This window comes from Gymnoscopelus microlampas (genome assembly GCF_963454915.1).
Source record: "Gymnoscopelus microlampas genome assembly, chromosome: 11".
NCBI lineage: Eukaryota > Metazoa > Chordata > Actinopteri > Myctophiformes > Myctophidae > Gymnoscopelus > Gymnoscopelus microlampas.
The window spans coordinates 26,539,768-26,567,644 of NC_139948.1; the positions used below are offsets into that span (position 1 = coordinate 26,539,768).

Sequence of the window (27,877 nt, forward strand, 5' to 3'; positions counted from 1 at the left end):
ACATGCTCAAGGGCACACACCAAAGGAAATGGAACAACATCAGGCTTTACTCAGTATACTGTGTAGCAAGAACACACAGTACATAAAAGGGACACTATCATGCTTTTTATGTGCATTTCAGTTAATTGTTGATGGTTATCATAGGCTACAGAAACAACAATATTTATCATACAGTCCATATTGATTCAATTAAAATTCCCCTTTCAGTATGTTTTGGGCTTTCTCTGTCTTCCTACATTTCTTGTAAGACATTTAGTGGGCAGGCATCGACCTCGCTCTCCCAATATGGTCTATGGCCGCCATTACAACCAACCAACTTGATTGAATAGGTTCAATATCACTATTGTGTAAGTCTGGGCAATAATTGAAATGATATTGCATAATTTGCATTGGTTCTTTAATTTCAAGGACCCCCATAACTCGGAGAGGGTACAAATAGAACCAAATCGACCCGTAAGGATCATTTTGGTTCCATTTGTACCCGCTCAGACTTACAGACCTGTAAGGGTCCATTTAGAACCCCCACAAGGAACCATGAGGGTCCCTGGACCCCACTTTGAGGACCACTGTTATATTGATATCATGATACAAGACTGGATATGACCCAGGAGTTTGGATAATATTGTAATATTGCATAATGTTGTCTTTCCTGGTTTAAAAGGCTGCATTACAGAGTCATGTCATTTTATGAATTTACCTGACTGTTTTAGTAAAAGGTTCTACTGGTTCAAGGTTCAAGGGTCAAGGTTCAATCTGCCTTGTTCTATGATTTCCCTTAGTTATTATATGGCATTACTGATTATCAAAAACTCTCATTGTGCAAACATTTTGTGAAAGCAATAGTCATCCCCACAACATTGTCAGAATATATTGATATTGAGGTATTTCATCAAAAGTATTTGATTTATATCCATATCACCCAACCCTACTATTTTGCTGTAAGCACAACGGAAGAGGGTAGCACCTACAAAACAGGAAGGGGTGTAGCAGTTTTTGCAGATTTCATCCCAGTGACAATCACTGTGGCAAATGTTTCAGCACAACTTCGGTGGCATTTCAGAGACACATTGCTCAGTTTTATGGCTGCAAATGGAGCATTATTCCCTGATAGTGTCCCTGTAATGTATGTCACCATCCCTCCCTCTACTAATCACACCATGTAACAGCTGGCAGCAGGCAGGTCATGGCACTTTGCAGTTCGCACTAATCAGTGGTGGAAGAAGTACTCAGATATTTTACTTAAGTAAAAGTAGCAATACCACAATATAAAAATACTCTGCTACAACTAAAAGGCCTGTGTTCAAAATGTTACTTGAGTATAAGTAAAAAAGTATTGGCATCAAAATATACTTAAAGTACCAATAGCCTAAATATAAAATAGGGCTAAAGTGGTTTTCAAATAATTGTAGTGGAGTAAAAGTACAATATTTGACTCTGAGATGTAGTGGAATGAAGTAAAAGTATAAACAAAATGGAAATACTCTAGTTAAGTAAAAATAACTCAAAATTGTACTTAAGTACAGTACTTGAGTAAATGTACTTAGTTACTTTGCACCACTGGCACTAATCCACTGGTGTGATAGAAGCAGGGAGTGGAGCCAGTAAACTATCTGCCTTGTAGAAGTCACTGCATGCCATGCAGATAAGTGGTGGTTTAAGTATTTAGTTACAGATAATTGTTAGTATTTGGTTTAATCCACTGTTTCTCAACATCTGGTCCAGGGCCCACCAGGGGTCCAAAGGAACCCTTAAGGGTCTGTAACTCTGAGAGGGTACATATAGGAACGACTTTTCTTTGGCAACCCCAATCTACACTAAAATCTATCAGTGTTAATTTAACGCTGAGAGTGTGCAAATGGAACCAACTTTAAACATTTTTATAAAGCATCATTGCATAACAGTATGAATTATGATGTTTCTTACAGATTGAAGAGGACCGCTCGATAATATAAAAAAATAAAATAAATCATCAAACATCAAAACATCAAACAATAACACGTTTCTATTACTTGAGAGCTGAAAGTTTGTATGCTACAATTTACAATTTGGGCATTTAGCAGATGCTCTTAATCCAGAGCGATTTACAGTAAGCAAGGACAACAAGAGGTAATACATCAAATGCATAGAAATAGTAATCTAGGATCATAGGTAAACCAAGAACCTATCATCAGTCTAACAGTAAAATCTCCCAAAAAAAGGCAATAATCTGTACATTGAAACTATACACACTATAGGATGCCAGGTCTACAATGACCTGGCGTCTGTCTACATAACATGTAATCTAAATTGCTCTTGGGAGAGGATGATATCTGGTGCCTTTGTGTGTGACTCACAAGTTGTGTGAATGTCCTCCCATTTCTTAAAATGTAACGATTTGTGTTTGTAGACGAGCTCTGGGTCATTGGACTGGTCCCTTCTATCAGTAGTCGATTGAAATGGACCCGTTTGGTGCAAACTCAAAGTTACAGACCTGTAAAGGTCGATTTGGACTCCCTGGTGGTCCCCAGTCATAGTTTTACACATATCAGCACAATCCAGTTAGTCATTTAAATTGTCACAATCTGTGTGTATGTTAAATTGTCTTTCAAATACTTTGCTTTGTGACTGTATGAAGGTTCTGGCACTGATTGAATTGCCCCACCCATCTGGCATGCAAATTGTTCAGTTTAAACAAACCACAGAATACATTTGCAAATACTTTTTGATCAAGGCCAGATGTGACTGTGAATGTGGCCAGCTTGTGACGTCATTCTATGACATATCTATGACGCATGACTACAAATTTAGGCAAGGTTTCCGCCCGATCAGAGCCCCATAGCCTCATTTGCCATCCTTTTTGTAGAGCCCTATTGACTTCTATTATGACAAATAAAGTTTAACATTTAATATAAAATATATACACAATATGTGAAAACAGGAACTTCTTTGGCAGCATACACAAGAAATTTGCCGCTAATCGGTCCAACGGATTGGAAGATTATCCACGGACAAACAAACAAACAGAGGAGAACACATTATCTCCCCTTTGCACCCCCCCCTTGCCTAGCCAAGATAACAAAAATAAAGTAGACTGTCAAAATTCTCTTCTGTTCTTGTTCTACTGCATTTAAAGATTTTGCCACTAGATGACACCAGAGTGCAACATAAGTGGTATAATTCTAAAGCTGGGTCCCAAGTAAAATAAATATACTATCAATACTTCAACTGTAGATTACAAAGTCAATTTTAAAACATAAATAGAAAAATACAATTGGTTCTTTATGTCTTCAATGTTTTTATTTGGCTAAATAAAATGAATAACGTACTTCACAGAATGTAATGAATTAGTCTCATAACAGTTTGAGTATCAACGCGTGTTTAAATCTGAGGAAGAGCGTGTGCATTAAATATGTGTTTTTACAGGATTACATACAGATATATGCACACGTTTATGATGTGAAGTGTTTGTGCATGAATGTGCGTCTACTGTATACTGCACATGCCTATCCAGTCACATGTGTGTATAATATGTGCACATGCATCTTTATGCATGTGTGTATGTGTTTTCTCCATGTCTCTCTCTCTCTCTCTCTCTCTCTCTCTCTCTCTCTCTCTCTCTCTCTCTCTCTCTCTCTCTCTCTCTCTCTCTCTCTCTCTCTCGCTCTCTACAGCAGGTCTTGTTCCACCCAGACCACCTTCCTCTGCTCCTCCAGTATTCTGTCCTTGATGGTCTTCAGAAGGTCTTCGGTTCCTGTCCAGGCGTCTGGTTCGATACTGGCGTAGAGGCAGGGAACGCCCTCAAGCTCCTTCTCCTTCGACCGACAGAGCTTCAGAAACTCCTCCTCTGACTCCACACGCAGAGGCAGTTTCCTGTGTGGACAGGAAACAGGAAGGAAGTCGTGTGTCGTGGTAATGTGTGAAGGTTTAGGAACGTGTGACCAAACACTGAACACACTATCACACCCTGCAGTATTGTTGTCCTTGCCAGAAAGGTTACACTCACACACACACACATTTAGATTCACCACCTACTACTCTTCCATGCTGTTTTAATGTGTGCAATGTGTTTGTTTTGTTTATCCTATGGAGTGGAAATACAACACATATACGGTTGTTATTGTTAACGTGTTATATGATCTGTTGTAATTATCAGGGGTTACACAATCTATAGTACTATACTATTTATCCTGTTGACTATGGTTCATGCTTACTACTTAAATTGCAAATTTGGCGGTTGGTGCATGGTGTATTTGCTGGTATGTTTGAACAATGCAGGTAAGGGAGTGAGTATACAAGTACAAACCCATTAAGTACACTGTATTTGTATGTGAAGAGTAATTCACAGTGACAAGAACCAGCAAAAAACGTTTTTAAACTTTGTTTTTAAACAAGAAATGTCTCTATTGATATGGGTCTCATTTTTACTTGGTAGTATCGGAACAAATGAGTGTTATGGCCCATCTCTAGTAGCTCTAGTAGTGTGCTTTAATGTACCGTAGCTTCTTCACATTCTTCTCGCAGATCTTGATGTAGATGATGATGGGGTAAATATCTCTCCTTAGAAGATCTTTGATGCAGCCAAGCTCAGCTTCCAGTAGACAGTGCTTGCCCTGTTCAAGGGAATACGTGACCAAGAACTTAATTTCAAAAGCTCTATCTATTTCTGCAGGGGGGGGGGATAAAGTCCTCTCTTAACCATATTCACACGGCAGCCATTTTGCTAAGAGTGAATTGGCCATTGTGTGAATATGGTCAGTGTAACAAGTGTTTGGTCATGGTGGAGCTCTCATTTGGGAAATAAATCGCTTTAAACTGATGAATGAAGTGACAGCTAATATTGTTTTTCTAGAAATTCAACACCACACACACACACACACACACACGCACACGCACACGCACACGCACACGCACACGCACACGCACACGCACACGCACACGCACACATACCTTGGCAGCCACAGCCTCAATGTTCTCTCGGGTGATGCATTCAAAAGTGGCCTGTTTCTCTCTGTAGTGAATGAAGGGCTCAACATTCTGCTTCAGATTAAACTCCTCCTTGGTTAGAATGTCTGTAGATTGGCATACAATACAGTACCTTACTATAAGTCAACACACCATGACAACAACATGGCAACACAACGCACAACTAAACACAACTAAACACAACTAAACACAACTAAACACAACGTAACACAACGCAGCACAACTCAACTCGACTCGACACAACACAGCTCAACACAGTACAACACAACACAACACACAACATAACTCGACTCAACTCAACCAATAACAGCAAAACCCAGCACATATCATCCTGACCTGACCCTGTGCTCCACAATACAAAGCAACACAATATGTTATGGTTCCATTTTAGTCAAGCCACAGTGTGTCTAAGTAGAGGGGAGAGCTTTGTCTGGAGGAGAAAAGTATGTAAATTAATATTTCAGAGAAAGAATGAGACTCCAGTAAAAGGCTGTAAAATAATGCCTTAAAAGGTGTGCCATGTCCCTTAATTGATCCAAAGTCTTACAGAGCACCCCTGATCTGGTTCAAGAACAACAGGTAAAAGTAGTGAACATACACTTGGTGTACATTACACAAGTTACACATTACACAACATTACACAAGTAAACATGTGGGTTTTGATCTCTATATTACTCAGCAATAGATCACACAAGGACAGCTTCCACCATGATACCATCTGTGTACCACAACCACCACCACCCCCCATCATCCTCATCATCCTCAACCTCATCCTCATCCTCATCCTCATCCTCATCCTCATCACCAACACCAACACCAACACCCACACCAATGATGTCACAGTGAAGTCACTATTTTTGTCATGCTTATCAACTAGGCCATCTTTGTCTCTCTTGCGTATTGCCTTCTCTCTGGTTACACTCCTTACCATTTATACCTAAACTCAGACAATGGCTGACCTGAATCCCAATGGCACCTTCTTTTATTGTCTTCTCTTAGTTGTCTCCCCTCTTGTCTGTCTTTGATTCTGCCATCAATTCAACTCATCTATCTCTCTCATCTCTCTCCAGCTCTTTCATTTCTCGCCCACTCGTTTCTCATGTTCTGTTCTGTTCTGTTCTGTTCTGTTCTGTTCTGTTCTGTTCTGTTCTGTTCTGTTCTGTTCTGTTCTGTGTTCTGTTCTGTTCTGTTCTGTTCTGTTCTGTTCTGTTCTGCTCTGTTCTGTTCTGTTCTGTTCTGTTCTGTTCTGTTCTGTTCTGTTCTGTTCTGTGTTCTGTTCTGTTCTGTTCTGTTCTGTTCTGTTCTGTTCTTATGTACAATATGTACTAATTCTGTAATACTGTATTTACACATACACAGAACATCCTCAGTGTTAAATGAACAAATGTAACCAGTTTCATTTGTACACACTCAGAGTTAAATGAACACTCAGGACTTTATGCTGTACGCAGCAACATCCACATGTACTGTATGCATATAACTGTGCACACATACTGTACATACAAACGACCACACAGTGACCCACAGACCTGGTTTGCAGATATTGAAGTCCATGGCTCCCCCCATATTGAGTATTTTCTGGATAACGGTTTTGGCCATGGTGGCGGGGGTGAAAAGGACCGGTCTCTTCCTCTGGGTGCGTTGGGGGGTGACAGGACTGTAGGGTATTAAACTGAGACTTCGGCTCACATCACTGTCTGGGTCTGCAGCGTCTGATCACAACATCATAATAAGTGAGGGCATTACTCGTAACGATTCAAAGATACAAACACACGTATGCAATGAGACACAGCCACCCTCATGCACCCTCACGCGCACGCACGCACGCACGCACGCACGCACGCACGCACGCACGCACGCACTCACACACACACACACACACACACACACACACTTGTAATATCACGTGTAATATCTCAAAGAAATATTTGACCAACTTTTTCTAGTTACAGATATCGTTTAGCGTTCTGTCTCACCCTCTGGTCTGAGGGTCTCCAAGCCTTGTCTGGGTAGAGAGTGAGACGCATTCCCCGCGTTGACGATCCGCACTCGCTCACTGCTGTTCATTCTCTTGTACTTATGATCCACCCTGCTGACAAACTACACACCAACACACACACGATGACATGATATTCAGATCAATAGAACTCTTTATAGTTACATTTCTTGTGCGTGTGTGTATGTATACTGTATGGGTTAGGGTACTGTGAGGTTGTGCGCGCGTGTGTGTGTGTGTGTGTGTGTGTGTGTGTGTGTGTGTGTGTGTGTGTGTGTGTGTGTGTGTGTGTGTGTGTGTGTGTGTGTGTGTGTGTGTGTGTGTGTGTGTGTGCGTGTGTGCGTGCGCGTGTGTGTGTGTGTGTGTGTGTTACCTGTAGTATCTGTGTGATGAAGACACTGGCTCTGGACATACGTGGGCTGGCTTTAGGATCTGCTACATGACTGCCGTCCTCTGGTTGTAAGGAGTTCTGTCCAGACAAAAACAGACAAGGACAGGTCATAAACATGCCTTTTCAGGCAGTGACCCCCCATAATAATAATTTTTGGACTGGGGATCCCCCAAAAGAATCATATTTGAACTGGGGACCTTGGATAAGCACTTGGAATGTAGGAGTTGAGGCATTCCATTTTGTTTGACTTGGTTCCACAGATAAATAGTAGATCTACAAGCGCCGATCTTCTTATATTATTTGACAATTTGGCCAAAGTTTGACCAGTTTTTATAGTATAGTTTGTTGATGCAGTAATGGTTTGATGCAGTAATGGTCTTATTTATTTTTCTTTCTTTCCCTTTTGAGGTATTAAAAAGGTCTTAAAAGTCCTTAAAGTGTCACTTCACTGTCATCTGGGGACTCCCCCAAAATCATGTGGGGATCCCCCTGGTCCAAGGTTGAGAACCACAGCTTTAGATGATCTAACATTGAGAGTAGAATATCAACGTGTGTGTGTGTGTAATGTGTACAAATAAAGCAGAATGACACACATAAGATGGTCGTTTGAGGAGAAGAGAACAGATCAAAGGATAGTTTTGGACGGAATGTAACTGACTGTGAGGCTGCGATGACTTTCGCTCTCCTCTCGTCCTCCTCGATACAGTAACTTCTGAATCTTCACCAGAAGCAGCTGCTGGGCCCTGAGGACACACGCAAGCACACACACGCACGCACAAAAACAAATCAATTCACACCGGCAAATGTCCCCACATCATAATACCTGCAGCATAATATCAGTGATTCTCAACATTTCTTTTAACACATTAAGACCGGGAAAGCATCTGTATCATTTTAGATTTCTTTGGCTATTCAAAAATAGCAGATATACAAGCTCATAGCGTGGCATTGAGTGCAGCGCTATGAGCTTGTACTGTAGATCTGCTATCTTACAATAAATGCACCGAATCTCTGTATGTATGTACGTCTGTAATCCACGTATCTCGAGAACCGGTCAACCACCCGACTTCAAATTCGCCACACACGTTACAGACGACCCGAGGGAGTGCAGTGCCCGGCGTCGAGTCAGTCGGATAGGCGGTTGTCCAGCACCACCAGAAAACAGGCACAGGCTCTGGCTGTGGCCCAAATGAGCCAATTGATTGCCGTGGTAACCCCAGCCTAGGCTTGATTTGGCAAATTCCACCGCTTGAATTTAGTTGCTCTTTAGCAATAATAGAACCATGCTGCTGATTGAATCATGCATCAGTACAAGGCTGAGGTCATTAGTTCATTCTACTGCTATGTTGCAACTACTGTTATGTTTAGCCACTAGGCAAGGTAGTCTTCCACATACAGTATGTGTATTGTGCAACCTTCTCAGGTACTGCATATGCTTGCTAAACCACTGCTGCACTGATGGATGAGCCACACGCTCTGTGCAGTTCTGTCTCTCACCATTGTGATATGGAAACAAGCAAAACATTTCTTTCCATCCATTATTTAATTCAGTGGTTCTCTACCTTTTCTGGATCAGGCCCCACTTGAAAATCGCAAAAGTGTTCGCGGCCCACCCATCTGACAACTTAACACGGTAAAGTGGGCAGATTTCTGGGCAGATTGCTGGGCCGTGTGCATTTTCAGAGCATGTTTATTTGAGTTGAATTAAGAGACAAGGAAGCGCTGTGTGGGTCCGTGCTCTTTGGAGAGGGTTCAGTTGTAGGTCAAAACATTTAAGTTACTTCCCTTTTTTAGCTTTTTAAACTCAACTGAACCGAGTGCCTTGGATTCTTCTTAAGTTCACCTGATTCTCTCACTTGGATGTCAGCCTACTACAAAGGTAAGGAACTTAAATGTTTTGACCTATATTTTAGTGTTCTGGCTTGGATCAATGGAACTAACATTAAGTTCCTATTTATCGGTATCACAATGAAAAAAAAAATTCAAAGTTGTAAAGAATAAATAACATGAAATATTTTAACATATATGTTATATTATCATATAAAGGCTCCTAAGGCAAGGAGAGCTGCCAAGAAACCACCTTCCATTTTACACCGAGCTTCTGACTGGGAGATGCAAGTAGACCTTAAAAAGAAGCTTGTGTTTCCAGAAGAGGTGGCTGTGACTTCTCTCAGACCAGACATGATCTTACTGTCCAGGAGCACGAAAACCATCTTGGTAGCAGAACTAACTGTGCCCTGGGAGGACAGGCTAGCCATCTCTCACCAACTGAAGAAAGCCAAGTACCAGGATTTGATTGATGAGGCTCTTATTAAAGGATGGCACGCCTCACTATTCCCCATCGAAGTTGGCTGCCGTGGTTTCCCAGCAACATCAGTGCGCTACTTCTTGCAGAAGATTGGGTTGGATCCTAAGCAACTGAAGAAAGCCACTGGGGAGATAGCCACTGTAGCCGAGACTACATCTAGATGGATATGGCTGAAGAGAGCCCACAGTTGGAACCCCGGAGCAAGCTAATCCTAGCCCCACTGACAGCCAGTCAAGAAGCAGAAGGTATGCGGCCAGGGCCAGACCTGGCTCAGGGAGTAGGACGCCCCTGCCATGCATAGTCCCGAGTCCAGCTGCAGGGAGCGGCAGGGAGACGTCCCTGACCGCGGGCCCCACCATCCGGAGATGTTCTGGGATGAAAGGGGCGAAACATCAAGGAAGGATGGCTCCCAGCTGATGACCCTGACAGCTGGGCTCGAAACGCTCAAACCATCCATCCGCCGAGGATTACCAAAGAGGAGGATCTTGCAACACCTGTAAGTAGCTCTAGCAGATTCTGCTTGTAGCAAAGCATCTTCAATGTTTACTTCACATATACTGTATATTGGAATACTTTCAATACCTCCACGGCTAACCAGTGGTCCCCGGACCACAGGTGGAGAATCCCTGATTTAATTTAATAACGATCAAAACAAGTCTTTGTACCGTGAGTTACTGGGTAAAGTGCCGCGGTCAGCCAGGTCTGAGCTGGTGAAAGGGTCAACGCGGGCACACAGCCACTCACAGCGGCCCTGGTGCCTGGTGTCCAGGACGTGGACCACGTCATCACAGAGCACGCTCAGAGAGCAGCAGTCTGATTGGCCGGAAATGTTAAGGTTGACCCGGATGTAGAAAGAGTCGCCGGACGCTATCGTGCCGTCCAATAAGTCCCTCTGGAGACGACGGTAGCCTGGGGGCATACAAACACACACACACACACACACGTATACAAATAAACATTATTCACAAATACAGTACACAAAGGCATACAGTGTGTGTGTGTGTGTGTGTGTGTGTGTGTGTGTGTGTGTGTGTGTGTGTGTGTGTGTGTGTGTGTATATTTACATATATATATATATATATATATATATATATATATATATATATATATATATATATATATATATATATATATATATATATATATATATATATACACACACAAATACACACAGATTCAATTAAACAGGTACATGATTAAAACAATAAAACATAAAAAATAATAAAACAATGTAAATTAAACTGAGTATTAATCTTACAGTCAAAGTTGGCTCGGTAGTGCAACTGCACTTGTCCCGTGCAATGCTGCAGAGTCCAATGGACTTCTTCCTGAGTACTAGTATCCAATGAAATGCTTTGGTTCTCCCCACGTATGCACCCCTCCAGCTGGTCAACCAATCACAGTGAAGAACAGGTGATTGAAACACAGGTACATAGTAGTGTACATTCACTAGCAATAGTATCCTGCACAAACCTACTGTAACAGTGGTGATATTTTTTGCAATTGACTTCTTGGTCTCGGGTATACAACTGCAGTAAATGCAAATTTTAATGACTTAAGCCGTATTTTGAAAATAGTGAAAATATCAGATCTACAAACTCAAGCTTTTTTAAATATAATATAGATTTATTCTATAATGACATACCCAAAATAGGGATGCCAGGGTAAAAATGGTAAAAAGAAGTACTAAACTAATTTTCCAATAAATGTTTACTCCATTGATAGGCCAATTTATGCTATGTCGCATGATGATTTCACATGTTGAAAATAGCAAACTTACAAGTGCTTGTAAGTCTGCTATTTTCGACATGCGACACCGTCGTGTGACGAAGTATGAAACGGGCTTTACTCACCAATAGGAGGTGATGTCCCTCTCGTAGCCCCGCCTGCTCGCTGCAGGAGCCTGATTGGACAGATGAGACGAAGACTCCGCTGTCATTGCCTCCCACCATGCTGATGTCCTTTAATAGGCTGTCGCCTAGCAACGACAACACCTGCACCGGCTTCAGGGTGGAGCTGACTCTTGAGAAGGAGGAGAGGGACGGGCGAAACGGCCTGCACACGCACACACACACACACACATTTTGCAGATGTTTTGTGTTGGTACACTGTGTGTGTGTGTGTGTGTGTGTGTGGCGGGCGTGCGTGCGTGCGTGCGTGCGTGCGTGCGTGCGTGCGTGCGTGCGTGCGTGCGTGCGTGCGTGCGTGCGTGCGTGCGTGCGTGCGTGTGTACCTCTCCAGAGAGAGCTTCCTGAAGATGTTGTTGACCTGCTCCAGGTCGTAGGTGTCCATCCCCTCCGACTGATGGGAGGATGAGGACGAGTGGACAGACGGAGGACCCTCATTCTCTGACAGACAGACAGACACATGGAAAGATAGTTAGGCCCGATTCATGGCCGAAAACAGCAGACCTCTAAGCCCACAACGCGCAGACAGACAGACAGACAGACAGACAGACAGACAGACAGACAGACAGACAGACAGACAGACAGACAGACAGACTCTGAGAAATTACTCTGTGGTAACCAATAACGCAAAAGAGACAGAGAAAGACAGACGGAGGTAAATCAACAGGCAGACAGACAGAGGGCCAGAGAATCAGACAGATTCACACATACAGACAGAGACAAGAAATACAGGGAAACATGCGCTGTACAGGCACAATTCTAGTCTAGTGTGTAAAAAGCTCTTACCAAACTCCAGTTCCATATTGTCACTATCAAAATCTGAAAGGCTGGAAGAGACCAAACATAAAATTTTGATCACACAAATCATACAAACGTTCTCACTACAGGGAATTCAAAACAAAGCATTGATAAATGTTCTAAAGCAGCTGAGAGAGCTCATGGACAGACCATTTAGAATAGATTAACACTCTGAGACAGACAGACAGACAGACAGACAGACAGACAGACAGACAGACAGACAGACAGATAGATACCTGCGGACTTGGAAGTCATGTTCTCTCTCTCTCTCTCTGCGGTACAGTGAGGCCTTCTCTGGCGGCTCGGGGAGCATGGATTGGATGCTGTCATTACGGCAACGCACCTGGACATAAAATAAATAAAATAGAAATATATCTGTTCATAAGAGAGTCATATCTCTGACAGTCTGCAAGACAAAAGAATGTAAATAAAATGTAAAAAAGTGTTTTAAAATTTAAATTATTTTTAATTAATTAAATGTAAAATATTTTTATATAGCAGATCTACCTACTCAACCACGAATCACATCACACCGTCGTACGACAAAGTGTAAAACGGGGCTTATATTAAAAGCATTCAGCAACACATGCCTTTAATTAATTAATCAATTACATTTTAATATAAGCATAATAATGGACCCCGTAATCTTACAGTGTACAGTTAATCTGGGTGGTTATATGGAATGTTGAAGAGCTCACCATATTGGCCCTGTTGGACAGTTCTACCAAAGGCGAGGGGGAGGAGGGGAAGGGGGGAGCAGAGCAGAGTGGGTGGGTGGGAGTAGGGGAGGGCAGGGGGGAAGGAGGGCAGATGTTGTTGACATGAGATTTGGATGTGTGGATCTCTGAAGGATCTCCTCCGCTCACTGACAACGCTACAAGTTGGAAAAGCACAGAATATCATGTTTACACAGTCAAATCAATGAGTGCTAATTTAATTCTCTCAGTATACATCTCATGTGCACTGAGATGTGCATTTGTGTAGCCTACATTTCATCGAGAATAAAAACTAAAACTAAATAACATGATAGCAGAGCAACAGAACAGCAAATAGAACTAGAACAAGTGCTCCTCGGAGCACAGGTCTCTGCCAGGTCAGGTAGGTTATTGTGGCCTCCTAGTGGCGCTACAACAGGCCAATTTAAAAGGGTGGCATAGGAGGACCTAGTGGGAATGTGCATGCAAAGTTTCACAGAAATAGCACACTGCGTTCATGATTTGAGGCATTTTATTCAAAACAGACCAATCCTTCAAACTTTGAAAGCCAATCTTAGCCAATCAGGATGGAATATGAAAAATCCGACAAATCAGTTTGGTTGAATTACAATAGAGATACTGTGTACCGATTTGTGTGATGTTTGGACAAAATCTGCGGGAGTAAAATAAAAAAAAATGTTTTGCAAAAATCTGCCTCCTGGTGGCGCTATAACAGGCCGATCTGAAAATATCTGGACAGAGGTTCTGCTCTGGCATCCAGGGAGTGTGTGTACACAGTTTCACTTCGATCCGGCCAACAGTGCCGGAGATTAGTCTCGGCCACGTCTTCGGCCTGGCGGAGACAATGAATATATGAACAAAATGCCAAAGTAACCAAATGTGTGTCACTGCTAAAACGTGTGGTGTGCTCCCTCCAAAAAGACGTTACGGCCAAACCAAACTGTTTTGAACCATTTGCATTCAATTTAATAACTACAAGTGAATAAAACAAATTGTAAAAAGGCATAAGTGCAGCCTTTAAATTGTACATATATGCTACTAAAAACAGTAAGGGAAACAGGTTAGGGTTACAGTATAGCAGCGTCATTGTGTTACCTGCAGGTGAAATTACTTCAGAGTTGATTGGAAGATCCAGGACTTTGGGAGCAGAGACTGGAGACTTCACTCTGTCCCTGATCTGAACAACAAAACACAAAAGAATTGTGAGCCCAGTGAGTGTGAATATCTGCCTGTGTGTGTGTGTGTGTGTGTGTGTGTGTGTGTGTGTGTGTGTGTGTGTGTGTGTGTGTGTGTGTGTGTGTGTGTGTGTGTGTGTGTGTGTGTGTGTGTGTGTGTGTGTGTGTGTGTGTGTGTGTGTGTGTGTGTGTGTGTGTGTGTGTGTGAGCTCACGCACACATGCAAATAGAAAGGATCCTCAACTTCGTTTCTGGCATCCAAAGACAATGGGCATGATTCACGAAGCTGATCACAAATAACGTGTAAATAAAGTGACTAAAGACGTGCGAGGTTGTGTAAATCCCTGAAATGTGCGAATCACAGGTGTATGTCATGATGAATCCGGACGGCTGCCAGCTGATCTTAAAATCACAAGCACGTTCCCGAGAAGTTAATTTGCATTGTTCCACGCCCCATTTCACACCACAAAAGGCAACAGGAAATATCCAACTTCAAACTGACTTCACCTAACGTCAAACCAACTTCACGTGCTAAAGAAGTTCAACTTCATCTCTCGTCAAAAACATACAGATCTCGTCGGCGTCGCATCGCCTTTACAACTTGTATATCTGTTTTGTCTGGAAGCGAATCACTCGATTGCACGATGGATCAGCTGAACGTAATGCTCTCATAAATGAGAATAAGACGTTTACAAAGTTTAACCCCACCACCAAATAATAGGCTAATAAAACAACAACGAAGTGTTTGGTGTTTAGCTTAAAGTGATTTGTGAACATCCCGATCCCATCATCTGGACAACGAAGTGTTTGGTGTTTAGCTTAAAGTGATTTGTGAACATCCCGATCCCATCATCTGGAGGGACGGTCGATCACGCTGTTCGTTGTCAAATCTTAGCGATATAATTGTATTTGGTTTCAAGTTATTTTAGAGGACGAGAGCTTTTAATACAATACATCTACTGATGCACAAACTTGGACACATCATCAGTGTTGTTTCCTGGAGTCATTGGGTGTTTCGGGGCTTGCAACAGACACCCTCCTCCAGGCGACCCGACCGAGGCTGATCAGACCCCGGCCTTTGTCCAAGTGGCATGCTACTGCCCCCATTGTCTCTTGGGGGCTTAGGGTGGCTGGTGAGATGTTAGCAGCTGGTGTTGGCGACACTAGGAGGCTCTAGGCACTGTGGGTTGCCTCCGGGCCTGGCTCCTCCTTCGTCTGACCAGAAGTGACTTCTGTTCGTTGTGTCATCGTTGCTGCTGAACAGCAAACATCTCATTCTACCTTGATGGATTTTAAACCCTTGCAGGTTTTACCGCAGTCTGTACTTTTGGGTTCTTCCTCACGGAAGAAGTGGTTTGGGCTGCCAATCCTCCCCACCCCGGGTCGCCGTCTCTCCGGCCGTCCTCTGACTCTCCAGATGTCACCACAATCTTTGTGGTCGTCACCCAGTCTGTTCCTGGTTGTCACTGGTACACCCACTACCAGAGTTTTCAGTTGATACATCTACTGATGCACAACCTTGGACACATCATCAGTGTTTTTACCTGGAGTCACTGGGTGTTTCGGGTCTGGCAACAGACACCCTCCTCCAGGCGACCCGACCGAGGCTGATCAGACCCCGGCCGGACCCCGGCAATCTTCCAGAAATCTATGCTTTGTAATGTCACTTTACTCGCTTTTGTTTTCAATTTTGTCTTTGTGAGAATCAAAATATATAAATGATTGGATGCGAATGTGTTTCTGTTTAAGCTGACCCCTGCCTGTTTCAGGTTGTGCCTGCGTCTGAGGCGAGGCGGCTCTTCAGGCAAGAAGAAGAACTGTGGTGAGTCATCGCTGGAGCATTCTGATTGGCCCTGGGAAGGTTTAAACTCCTCCCCCTGATATATTATGGTTGGGGGCAGGTCCCTCGGCAAACTCTGAAAAACAAAACAACTGATTGAGAGACAAGCAACTATCTGCACCATACTGGCCCCAGTACTGCAAACAGAACATATATCATTTAATATATTTGAAAAATGGCTGCTATATTTTCTCTTTCTTTTAAAAAAAAACATTTATATACTTTTTTTAAATTATATTTATTATTTTAGTTTTGTACCTGCTATACTTGACTGCAAAGTCAACGTTACGTAGTATGTTAATATATGTCCTAATTCTAGTAGGCCTTAACTGTAAACATGAGTTGAATTGTCAGGGAGGGAGGGGGAGAGAGGGAAAAGTAAAACATATGTGGAATGAGAGGCAGAGAGAGAAATATCTCACACAGTACACTGTAGATAAAATGAAATAAAACAGCAACAGAGGGACAAACAGATAAGGAGATAAGAAATTACCCTAGCCTGATTATCAGCCTGAAGCTGCGTGGAGCTTCAGTCTGAAATTGGCTCCACGTCGGCGATTACAACTAGGGGGAGGGGATTCGAATTTCCCTAAACCAATCACAAGAGATCCACGGATCCGCCTACATCTGACGTCATCGCACAGCTTGCTTTAGCAGATATTCGCTGATTGGCTTGTCGTTAGACCCACCCCCACCTCTGACTCTCATTGGCGAATAAATACTAGGTTCACATCTCAACACCAGACCAAGAGGGGCAGGAACCAGGCAACGTACACCCGCACCCACAAGGACATTTTAATATAGGATAGAATAATCGCTAAGTAAATAATTGATAGTTGCCCTAATGTTACAGTGTAATATGTAACGGTTGTAACCTGGTCCAGACAGTTGTCTTTGGCTAGGCGTCGTAGTCGTGACTCCAGGGTCACCAACTTTGCCTCTTTGCGTACAATCTCAATGTGTAGCTCATCACTCTTCTCCTCCAGCTCTCGGATCAGTTTGCGGTACTTGTCCTTATCCACCAGACACTGAGAGAAATGATGCTGGGCCTCATCCCTGGACTTGAACGCCTGGACACACATATAATATAATAGCAGATAAGCTATTTCTGGCGAAGACATTTGGAAAAACCCTGGTTAACGAAATATATAAGGTTTAAGCATTTAAGCAGTCACAATTAGGGTTGGGTACCGAAATACGGTTCCGGTACGGAACCGATAAAGAAATTGTCGGTACCGGGTACCCAAACAAAATATGTAATTTCGGTTCTGCATATCGGTTCCTAGATGCGCTAAAAGCCGTTCAAACAAAGGCGTTAGAAGTCCTACACAAACAGCACAATCTGAGCAAAAATCACAAATCCGGTAAAACACCTATGTATGGAGAAGTATAGATCAGTAGCGTCTCTCCGTATGGAAGAGTAGACACTGCTGCTTCTCTACGGGCGTACTCAGCCCAGCCTCATTCCTCCCCGCATCGCCCCCCCTCCCCTCACTCACTCACCACCATCTGAACTGAAGTAGTAAGGAAAGGAATAACCTGCCCTGCAAACTTTGTAACCAAGATTTGCTGTTGTCAACTTGAAAACTAGAATCCACATGTCAGAGGGTGTAACGTTAGTTGGAAAACCAGCGCTAGTTAAGAACTCGTGCAGGGCTAAATAATTAACACTGTTTGATTGTGTGTGTGTGTGTGTGTGTGTGTGTGTGTGTGTGTGTGTGTGTGTGTGTGTGTGTGTGTGTGTGTGTGTGTGTGTGTGTGTGTGTGTGTGTGTGTGTGTGTGTGTGTGTCTTTCAAAAATGAAACTGAAAGTGACTTCTTCAAAAGGAAGGAATGGCAGACCTAATATTATTAATGCATTTTGGCTGTGTGTGCAATAATGCAAATGCAGACATTATAATGCCTTTTGCTAGGCTATTCAATATTTGTTTTAATTTCTTGAATATGGCAGGGTAATGTTTTGTGGCATATTGTATTTTATTACTATACAATAGTAAATCAATAATTCTACACAATAAATAAATGTTTTAAATAACTGATCTCAATATGGACCCATTATAGTTATGATAAGTTTTGCCATAATCATGTAGCTCTACAACAGAGGCACATGGCAGCAATGGTACAAAAAACTTTAAAAAAAAATGTATATATATTTTTTTTTAATTCATAATTTCCGGCTATTCGGTTTTCGGCCAAGTGTTTCCTGTATTCGGTATTCGTTTCGGCCAAGAATTTTCCATTCGGTGCATCTCTATTAAATAAACATTTGACCTCTTATTTTTTTACCATTTTGGAACCGAAATATGGAACCGATAGGAACCGGATCCGATAAGCAGAACCGGAACCGGAACCGGACTCGTAAAAATCCTAACGATACCCATCCCTAGTCACAATTGGCCTGAGTTGAACTAATTACTGTAGACTCAGAGCAAGATCCCCAGACACTCATTAAGAGAGAGAGAGAGAGAGAGAGAGAGAGAGAGAGAGAGAGAGAGAGAGAGAGAGAGAGAGAGAGAGACAGAGAGAGAGAGCCTCTGTCATGACAAGCCCTGTAACTCCTTATTTGCTTATGGCTAAGTAACTACAGTATAATTACCACTAACTAATGCATGGCAAGCCATGTGTTGTTACTTGTAAATAAAGAACTTGTTAACCAAGAAAATGTGAATGCAAGTTCTGACAACGTCCTGTGTGTGTGTGTGTGTGTGTGTGTGTGTGTGTGTGTGTGTGTGTGTGTGTGTGTGTGTGTGTGTGTGTGTGTGCGTGTGCGTGTGCGTGTGCGTGTGCGTGTGCGTGTGCGCGTGTGTGTGTGCGCGCGTGCATGCATGTGTGCGTGTGCGTGTTACCTGGTCCCTCTCCTTCATCATCTCATCCAGTTGGATGATGTACGTGTTCATGCGGTTACGATACATCTCACAGTCCTTCTGCAGTGTGGAACACTTCAGCTCCAAATCCTCCTTCTCCTCCAGATACTGCACACACACGCACACACACGCGCACACACACACGCACACGTACACGTACACGCACACGCACACGCACACGCACACGCACACGCACACACACACACACACACACACACACACACACACACACACACACACACACACACACACATACACATACACACGTGTATATAGTATGCAATACTGCAACACAGTAGGGAGCAGGTTACAGATGTATTCAGGAGCTAGACTATTTAAAGGCTTGTAAAACAGTAAGTAGTACCTTGACATGTATTGTGTAGAGAGAAAATGAATAATTTGAGTATAGGGCTCAACATTTTCTTGTCCCAGTGAGCAGGCTGCAGAATTTTGAATGAGCTGCAGTATTCCCAGTGTTTTTGGGAAGGGAACGGAGAGGGCATTGCAGTCATGTAACCTGTTGGAGATGGATTCATGGACCTGTTTTTCAGTGTCAAATTGGATACATTTTGGATAAGTTGGATATGTTTTTGAATTGATTAATTACTGTCCTAGTAATTTTCGTGATATGAGGTATGCTGTGCATGCATATAGGTGTTTGACCTGCTCAGACAGTGAAGGCAAATAGAAATGGCTCTCCCACGTCTGAACCTTACTGGCTTTGTTCAGCAGTAGAAGGTTTTGGGACACCCAGTGGTTGATACAATCTATGCAATTAACATATATATGTATACGGGGAAAGTAAGAATACCAAGTTAAAGTATATACAGTATAGGCTATATTTGTGTATGAAAAAGCAGCGGACCAAGAAGCTCTGTGGGACTCCACAGAAAATATTGAAATTTGAAATGACCAAGAGAGTCTTTTACATAAGAGTACAACCAGCTAAGAACATGGCCAACTGGATTGTCAAATCTATCAATTCAGATGTCATGATCAACAGTATCAAAGGCCAAGCTCAGATATAAAAACACAAAAAGAGAGGAGTCTGTTTATTATAAGGTCATTAACTACTTTGACACAGGCTGTTTCCGTAATTCTGCATAGCTTGCAAGCTATTTTAGGCATATATACTCAAGTGGGTCACATGCATGCGCACCACTCTGTGGGTACAGTGCAGCAGTGGTTCTCAAACATTTTCAAGCCAAATTGATATGTATTTGGCCACGGACCCCCATCTGAAAAGGTTTTGGCAGGAACCCGAAGAAGAGATTTATGTAAAAAATAAAAATAAAAAAATATAGCTGCAAGCAGCGATAATACAGGGCCAGACATGGAAACTAGAGAGAGAGAGAGTTTGTGTGTTTGACAGCTTACTAGTGGCTCCATTTGACTACACAACACAGCCATCATGGAGAGAGAGAGAGAGAGAGAGAGAGAGAGAGAGAGAGAGAGAGAGAGAGAGAGAGAGAGAGAGATGGATACTGGAGAGAGAGAGAGACATGGATACTGGAGAGAGAGAGAGAGAGAGAGAGAGAGAGAGAGAGAGAGAGAGAGAGAGAGAGAGAGAGAGAGAGAGAGAGATGGAAACCGGAGAGAGAGAGAGAGAGAGAGAGAGAGAGAGAGAGAGAGAGAGAGAGAGACATGGAAACTGGAGAGAGAGAGAGAGAGAGAGAGAGAGAGACAGACATGGAAACTAGAGAGGGAGAGAGATAGAAACGGAATAGATGAGAGAGAGAGAGAGAGAGAGAGAGAGAGAGAGAAGAGAGAGAGAGAGAGACATGGAAACGGAATAGTTTGATGCCATGGAAACGGAATAGAATTGAGATTGTAGATCGCTATTTCAGAATGAAGTATGTCATACGTTGAAAAACGTACTCTCAAATATGCATTTCAGGTTATCTTTACCATTTGCACATGTATTCATTGATACAGTCATGTTGTTTGCAATTCAACTTAAATGAAGTCTGCAAGTGAGGCTTGAACTGACGACCTTGAGATTGTGAGGCACTCATTTAAGGGAGACGCCATTGGACGAACAGACAAGGAACTGTGAAAAAGGAGATCACACAGATGATACAGTTTCACGCAAATAGCTGAAAAATCCTGGGTTTAAGTGTTTTTCAAACTGCTCAAAATTGCGGACAATCTAAGGGCGGAGCTTACTGGTCAAAGCGATAGATGTGTTCCTCATGAGTCAAGGCACAAGTGTAAGCAAGTTTCACGACTTTCGGCCAAACGAGGCATGACTTTTGCCTATTTAAATTTTGCATTTTCAAAAAATTGCTATAGCGCCCCCCTTTGGCCAATTGGAGTGAGATTGGTTTCAGTGATATTTGGAATGACTCTCTACATTACTGCAACGTTTCAAAGAAATGTGAGTCTTGCATGTATGTGTTAGGGGCAGATGAATAATTTTCATAAAACTGCAATAGTTAAAATCTATGGAATCCTGGGATTTTGGAGCAATCTGCACGAAACGTTTAACACTTGAACTTTGGACCTCTGCCGACAACTTCTAGGCGGCGGAATTTCCATAAGTGAAAAAATGCAGAAGTTAGGAGCCAATGGCTGTTTTTCATGTAATTCAAAATGGTGGGCGATCTAAAGGTCAGAGGTCAAAAGTCAGACCACAAAAGTTGTCGGGCATGAAGAGACGCATGTGTGTATCGAAGTTTCATGGTTGTAGGTCAAACAGGGCATGAGTTGTACCTGTTCAAAGTTGGCACTTTCAATTGAGTGCTATAGCGCCACCCTTTGACGAATGAGTGTGAGAATTATTTCTTGGTAGTTTTTCATGAGCATCTACCATATGGCCGAGTTTCGTAAAAAGCGTATGCACGGTTAAGCCAGAACTGGCAAAAATAAGTATTTTTCAAACTGCTCAAAATTGCGGAAAATCTAAGGGCGGAGCTTAATGGTCAAATCGATACGTGTGTTCCTCATAAGTCAAGGCACATGTGTAAGCAAGTTTCACGACTTTCGGCCAAACGAGGCATGACTTATGCCTGTTTAAAGTCTGCATTTTCAAAAAATTGCTATAGCGCCCCCCTTTGGCCAATTGGAGTAAGATTGGTTTCAGTGATATTTGGAATGACCCTGTACATTTCTGCAAAGTTTCAAAGAAATGTGAGTCTGCATGTATGTTTTAGGCGCAGATGAATCATTTTCATAAAACTGCAATAGTTAAAATCTATGGAATCCTAGGATTTTGGAGCAATCTGCACGAAACGTTTAACACTTGAACTTTGGACCTCTGCCGACAACTTCTAGGCGGCGGAATTTCCATAAGTGAAAAAATGCAGAAGTTAGGAGCCAATGACTGTTTTTCATATAATTCAAAATGGTGGGAGATCTAAAGGTCAAAGGTCAAAAGTCAGAGTGTGAAAGTTGTTCAGCATGAGGAGACGCATATGTGTATCCAAGTTTCATGGCTGTAGGTCAAACAGGGCATGAGTTGTACCTGTTCAAAGTTGGCATTTTCAATTGAGTGCTATAGCGCCACCTTTGGACGAAAGATTGTGAGAATTATTTTTTGATCGTTTTTCATGACCATCTACCATATGGCCGAGTTTCGTAAAAAGCGACAGCACGGTTCAGCCAGAACTGCAAAAAGTGGCAGAAAAAGAAGAAGAAGAAGAAGTGACAGAATACTGCCAATAACAAAACCTGTAATAATTCAAAAATCTTAATTTTCGATGTAAAAAAGTAAATAATCAAAAATAGCAGATGTACAAATTTGTAGATCTGCTATTTTTGAATAGCCAACATATATATATGTATAAAGCGGTTAAAATTATTGTGATGCTAAATTAACTTTACTTTTGCTGGGAACCCCCAGGAACCCCCCCAAGGACCCCACTCTGAGAATCACTGCAGTACAGTATGTAAGTGAGATGTGTCTCAGCAGCAAACCCATTTGGCGGCACATTTAAGCTCACCATATTCCACTGTTGCTCCTCCTGCTGCTGTCACATACCACTGCACACTGGTATGTGCTTCTTTGCCCTCACCACCTCCCCAACTCCACCTGTAGGCTCTGTTTCCCCTGCGGGGTTTGTTTTCCCATGGGGGGGATTTGTGATAATATCTCTCTGCACTTAAATGGTTGTCTTCTGATTGTGCTGAGCTGGCAGCATTATGTAGCGGAGCCTGAACGCCAAGATGAAATATAATATTCACACCGGTGTTTACATTATAAATAAAATGTCTTTCCAATCCATAAGCAAGTTATGTGACTGAAATGTGTCTAGCAGATTGATACACCTATTGTGGAGTGATGGGTAGCTATGCAGGTTACTGTCTGCATTTTATCAATGCAGTTTACTGGAGATAAAGAAAGAGATAAAGACAGACAGACAGATCAGGAGGAGAGGAAGTGTTGAAAAGCTGGGTGTTCTAGACAGGGCATGTGGTCTCAAGGCATGTGGTCTCAAGGGCACTTGTGTTGCAACATGTGTGTGTGTGTGTGTGTGTGCGTGCGTGCGTGCGTGCGTGCGTGCGTGCGTGCGTGCGTGCGTGCGTGTGTGCGTGTACCTTGTCTCTTAACTCCTCAGCCTGTCTGACTTCTTCATGTAGGTTGTAGAGGCGGTTGACCAAGTCCTGCCTGTCCTCTATTGCCTCCTGTCTGTCATGTTCCAAAATGTCCACAATGGCCTTGTCTGATTCAGGCAGGGGTCCAGGCTACATACAAACAAAACACACATCATGTACGCAATAGAATAGAGTTTCACCAGGTTTTACCATAAGATAGCCTGGCTCCAGCCCCTGAATTGCTAGCCTAGGCCATTAAAAATATATATTCTGGCGATTCAGGGTATAAAGAATAATGAACAATTGAAACTTAAACATCTTAAATGTTTGTTTAAATCAAATGTTTTCAAGCAAGAGTTTACACAACAGAGACTTTCTTTCCTGGTATTTGTATAGAGCCTAGACGTCTCTTGCAGTATTGCGAATAATGCTCATGCTATGCATATATAGTACAAATCATTCCAAAAAGAATGACAGGGTCAATATTTAACCACTTAAACCCCATATGGGTAACCGGAGTCCCTCAGGGCTCAATATTAGTGTATTTTCGGTTTTCTGTTATTGTGGGGAAAGCTTTTGCTGAAAATAGCAGATCGACAAGCTCACAATGCGACACGCTGCATCGCATTGTGAGCTTGTCGATCGTCTAATTTCAGCAAAAGCTTTCCCCACAAAACCGCTGGGGTTTAAGTGGAAGTGCCACTACAGAGTTGAGGGGCAGAAGTTTTGGGCCGTACAGCACCTGCTGTGAGCGCCTGATGAGTGTGCACACACACCACACACACACACACACACACACACACACACACACACACACACACACACACACACACACACACACACACACACACACACACACACACACACACACACACACACACACACACACACACACAGTACTGTACCTGCTGCTGCACGATGAGCTCCTGGAGCTTGAACTTGAGGACCTCGTTCTCCCGTTCTAGCTCAAAGATCTGCTCTCTCTTGGGCCGGTTCTCGATGTCGTTCTTCAGCTTCAGGCTCTGTCTTCTCTCCATCCTGTACTCCTCCTCTGCCTTGTTGAGCCTGTGTTTCAGCTGGTCTATCTACGCTCAGGTAAACACACCAAATGAACAATGAGGTGAATGGATCCCAACATGGAACATGGTCCTGTGATTTGGTCCTGACTCCTGAGATTTAGTTCTGCTTTCACTATCTAGTGAAATCTTCTGTTAATTAAAAGGCGTACAAATTGACCCAAATGGAATTTTAACACCCTTTTGAGTTAAAGGAATACTTCACAAAATTAGTTTTTCAATCAATTACTCACCCCATGATGCATTGAATTCATAGAAAATGTTTGTTTTTGTCACATGCCTTCATGGAAAATGAAGAATCCAAAAATATCGATGAGCATCGACTGTACTTCTCCTCCCTGCCTGTGAGCCCTCTGCTGGGCACAGCTGCTGGCTTTGAGCAGCTTTGAGCAGCGGAGCACTCCCTGGGCAACAACTCACCTATTTACGAGGTTAATGTGCTCTGTACTAACCATGGATTTCACACTGGAACCCGATTTTATTTGAGATTTTCAGTATTGATTCTTTTTTGCCTGTCTGTCTGTCTGTCTGTCTGTGTGCGTGCGTGCGTGCGTGCGTGCGTGCGTGCGTGCGTGCGTATATGTTTGACCCATATACCTCCAGTTGAAGGTCTCTACTCCTCATCACAGCCATGTTCTTCTCTTCGCTGAGTGTGGCGTACCTCATGGCCAGTTTATAATTCTCATCCTTCACTCTCAGCAGCTCGTCGCTGTAGCCGTTCCTCTCTTCTCTCATCTTATTGTACCCTGGAAGACCACAAAAGAACCAACGTGGTTCACATGGCTTTTAGAAAAAGTTTCAAAAAGGTTTGTGAAACATTTCTCCTCTTAATGATATGCCCAAAGTAGAGATACCAGTTTAAAAATGGTTAAAAAACGACTTCACCCATTTCAACCAATATTCAAATAATTGGTCCTACTCCTCACTAATGCTCATTGTAAGATTGCACCATTTCTGTATGAGGGCTATGAACAATTCAGAAACCTGCCTACCAGTGACATCATTGGTCATTTCAAACAAGATTTCTTTTTTAGTGACATGTAACAATGTCATAAAGCGGATTTGACGCAATAGTGCACGTACATGATATGCATGCGGTGGTTGTGCTGCCTGCTGCACCATGATACTTCTGTGGAATAACATTGTTTTTCTCAGTTGTGGTGGGCTCAGTAAAGCCCACCACATACCACAAACATTCAGGCCTCCTTGATGTCATGGATTAGAATCTGTGCCAGTCATGAAGGGTGTGATCTGTGTTGCATTCAGTGCCATCCAACTCCTTTTGTCATTTTCCACTGTCTTACCTAACAAAAGCCCCCTGAGGAGAAAAGCTCTTACTGTGCTGACCACATGATCAAAATAACCTGGTTTCAAATGTAGTTCAAAGTCCTGTGTTGTGTGCCATCAGCACCTTCCCGTCCCTCCTCACTGCCCTGACTCAATAAGCGTATGTAATACATCTACCAGTATGTACGGCATGTCAGTACAAAAACTAATCTGAGAAAGAATCTACCATACTGGAAGTCTGGCATGTTTAACCCACAGTATGCTTGACATTATCTCAGACCATTTTCCAAAGTATACTGTATTTGTATGGTTAATGCATTTTAAAGCACAGGATGATATAAACTTTTTTTTGGGGTTCTTTATTTACCCATACACAAGTGCTCATTTTCAGCAACGCCCTGCACATACTGTAGAAACCTGGGAGCTAAAGCAAAGTTTGTTGTTTACCCAGGGTGTCGGACTAAGCACGAAGCTTGTTTCCAGCCGGACCCTGCATGGAAGCCTTGCTCAAGGGCTATTCAGCGGTGATTCATGATTGATGTGATGAATTGGGGAATCGAACTAGGGACCTTCCGGTATCAAGGCCGCCCCTCTAACCACTAGGCCACCGCTGCCAGTACAACCACAGTTTTATACTGTTGGTCACTAAGCAGCTCCACTGGAGCAGTTGGGGGTTCAGTGCCTTGCTCAAGGGCACTTCAGCGGATATTCAGATATTCCTGCCGGTCCGGGGAATCGAATTGGCAACCTTCCGGGAACAAGGGTGCTCCACTAACCTTTGGGCCACCGCTGCCCGCAAAAGTTCCTGGCAACAACATTGATTTACCAACAAAATGTAAATCTCAGTGACTTATACCAACAGTGACCATACCAACATTCTGGCATGTTCAGCCCATTGACTTTGATTTATTGACTTTCAGCTTTACTTGCTATAGTACAGAGAGGTAAGACAGGAAGGAGGGCAGGCCTACAGTATAGGTGGGTGAGTAGTTGAGCAACCATATTATCTTGCTTCAAAGAAAAGCTGTGTCTTACTCTGTTGGAAGGCCTGCAGCTCCTGGTTAGCTAGCCGTAGCTTCTTGTGCTCATCCTCCAGGGTGCAGTTCTTTCTATCAAGCTCGGCCTGCTGCAGTGTCTTGGCTTTGGCTTGTTGCTGAAGCTTCATCAACTCATTCATCAGGAACTGGGTCAGACCCTCATGGCCCTCCTCTACTGGAAAGAAAGGAATAGAGGGCGATATAGAGAAGGCACAGTGAAATAGAAAGTAGAGACGGAGAGAGAGAAAGTATTATGGTAGAAGAACGGAAAAAAACACACAGATCTCATTTAAAACAGCAGAAATAGTAGGAATTGTTCCATCTGTGCATGTGTACGTGTATGCATGCGTGCGTGTATGTGTGCGTGAATGCGTGTGTGTAATCATGTCATCTTGGTGTCATGTTGTGTCCAAACCTACGTCCACCTGCGAGTGTCTCACCTACGATGGTGGAAAAGCGGCGAGTGGGTTCCTTCTTGGTGACCAGCCTATAGAGTTCAGGATAGTAAAACTCCAGACTCTCCAGGAACGCCACATATCCCCTCTCACCTTTAGTTTGGAGGATGTCCAGCAGACGACCTGATGGAATTATGAATAAAACACAATGACAAGGATATCATTACAGAAACACTGTAGTAACAATGGAGGCTACGAGAGGTGTTGCCAAAAGGACTATTAAAGTTAATGTTACACAGTACGACTTTAAAGTGAAATTGAAGAGAAAGGAGGAAAGAAATGCCTCCAATCATGACTGCAAATTCTTGTTTTGATATAAAGAATTTGTATACTAGTCCATACCCGGGGATGTGTGCAGTCAAAGTATCAACGGACTTTGGGTTATGTGCTGTACAGCAATAGGCCCAAACCTTTTTGGACCCCTTCCAATATATTCAATACCATATTCATTACCAACCACCCACAATGTATGTGAAATAGTGTGTTAAATGCTGAAGTGACGAAGAAACATGCATCCATTATTAACCAACAA

The 27,877-nt window shown here is 42.9% G+C and overlaps 1 protein-coding gene across 3 annotated transcripts in view; it reads right to left on the reverse strand.

Annotated features, from left to right (window-relative positions):
* Positions 1-1,854: 1,854 nt before the first annotated feature.
* card11 (caspase recruitment domain family, member 11) overlaps positions 1,855-27,877 on the reverse strand; it is a 33,682-nt gene continuing 7,659 nt past the window's right edge. Inside the window, exons 3-25 of one of the 3 annotated variants that reach the window (XM_084072710.1) lie at positions 27,331-27,468; positions 26,889-27,062; positions 25,164-25,312; positions 24,396-24,575; positions 23,494-23,640; positions 18,940-19,065; positions 16,969-17,163; positions 16,008-16,169; positions 14,174-14,255; positions 13,061-13,236; positions 12,599-12,705; positions 12,351-12,391; positions 11,891-12,005; positions 11,511-11,712; positions 10,916-11,042; positions 10,323-10,566; positions 8,008-8,092; positions 7,332-7,427; positions 6,939-7,062; positions 6,492-6,674; positions 4,927-5,048; positions 4,474-4,589; positions 1,855-3,849 (exon numbers count right to left, since the gene is read on the reverse strand). In XM_084072710.1, the coding sequence (XP_083928836.1) occupies positions 3,645-3,849; positions 4,474-4,589; positions 4,927-5,048; positions 6,492-6,674; positions 6,939-7,062; positions 7,332-7,427; positions 8,008-8,092; positions 10,323-10,566; positions 10,916-11,042; positions 11,511-11,712; positions 11,891-12,005; positions 12,351-12,391; positions 12,599-12,705; positions 13,061-13,236; positions 14,174-14,255; positions 16,008-16,169; positions 16,969-17,163; positions 18,940-19,065; positions 23,494-23,640; positions 24,396-24,575; positions 25,164-25,312; positions 26,889-27,062; positions 27,331-27,468 (3,296 nt within the window). In that variant the 3' untranslated portion in view covers positions 1,855-3,644. Of the gene's footprint in view, positions 3,850-4,473; positions 4,590-4,926; positions 5,049-6,491; positions 6,675-6,938; positions 7,063-7,331; positions 7,428-8,007; positions 8,093-10,322; positions 10,567-10,915; positions 11,043-11,510; positions 11,713-11,890; positions 12,006-12,350; positions 12,392-12,598; positions 12,706-13,060; positions 13,237-14,173; positions 14,256-16,007; positions 16,170-16,968; positions 17,164-18,939; positions 19,066-23,493; positions 23,641-24,395; positions 24,576-25,163; positions 25,313-26,888; positions 27,066-27,330; positions 27,469-27,877 lie in introns of all 3 variants that reach the window. The other 2 variants (XM_084072711.1, XM_084072709.1) reach the window with 2 other exon arrangements.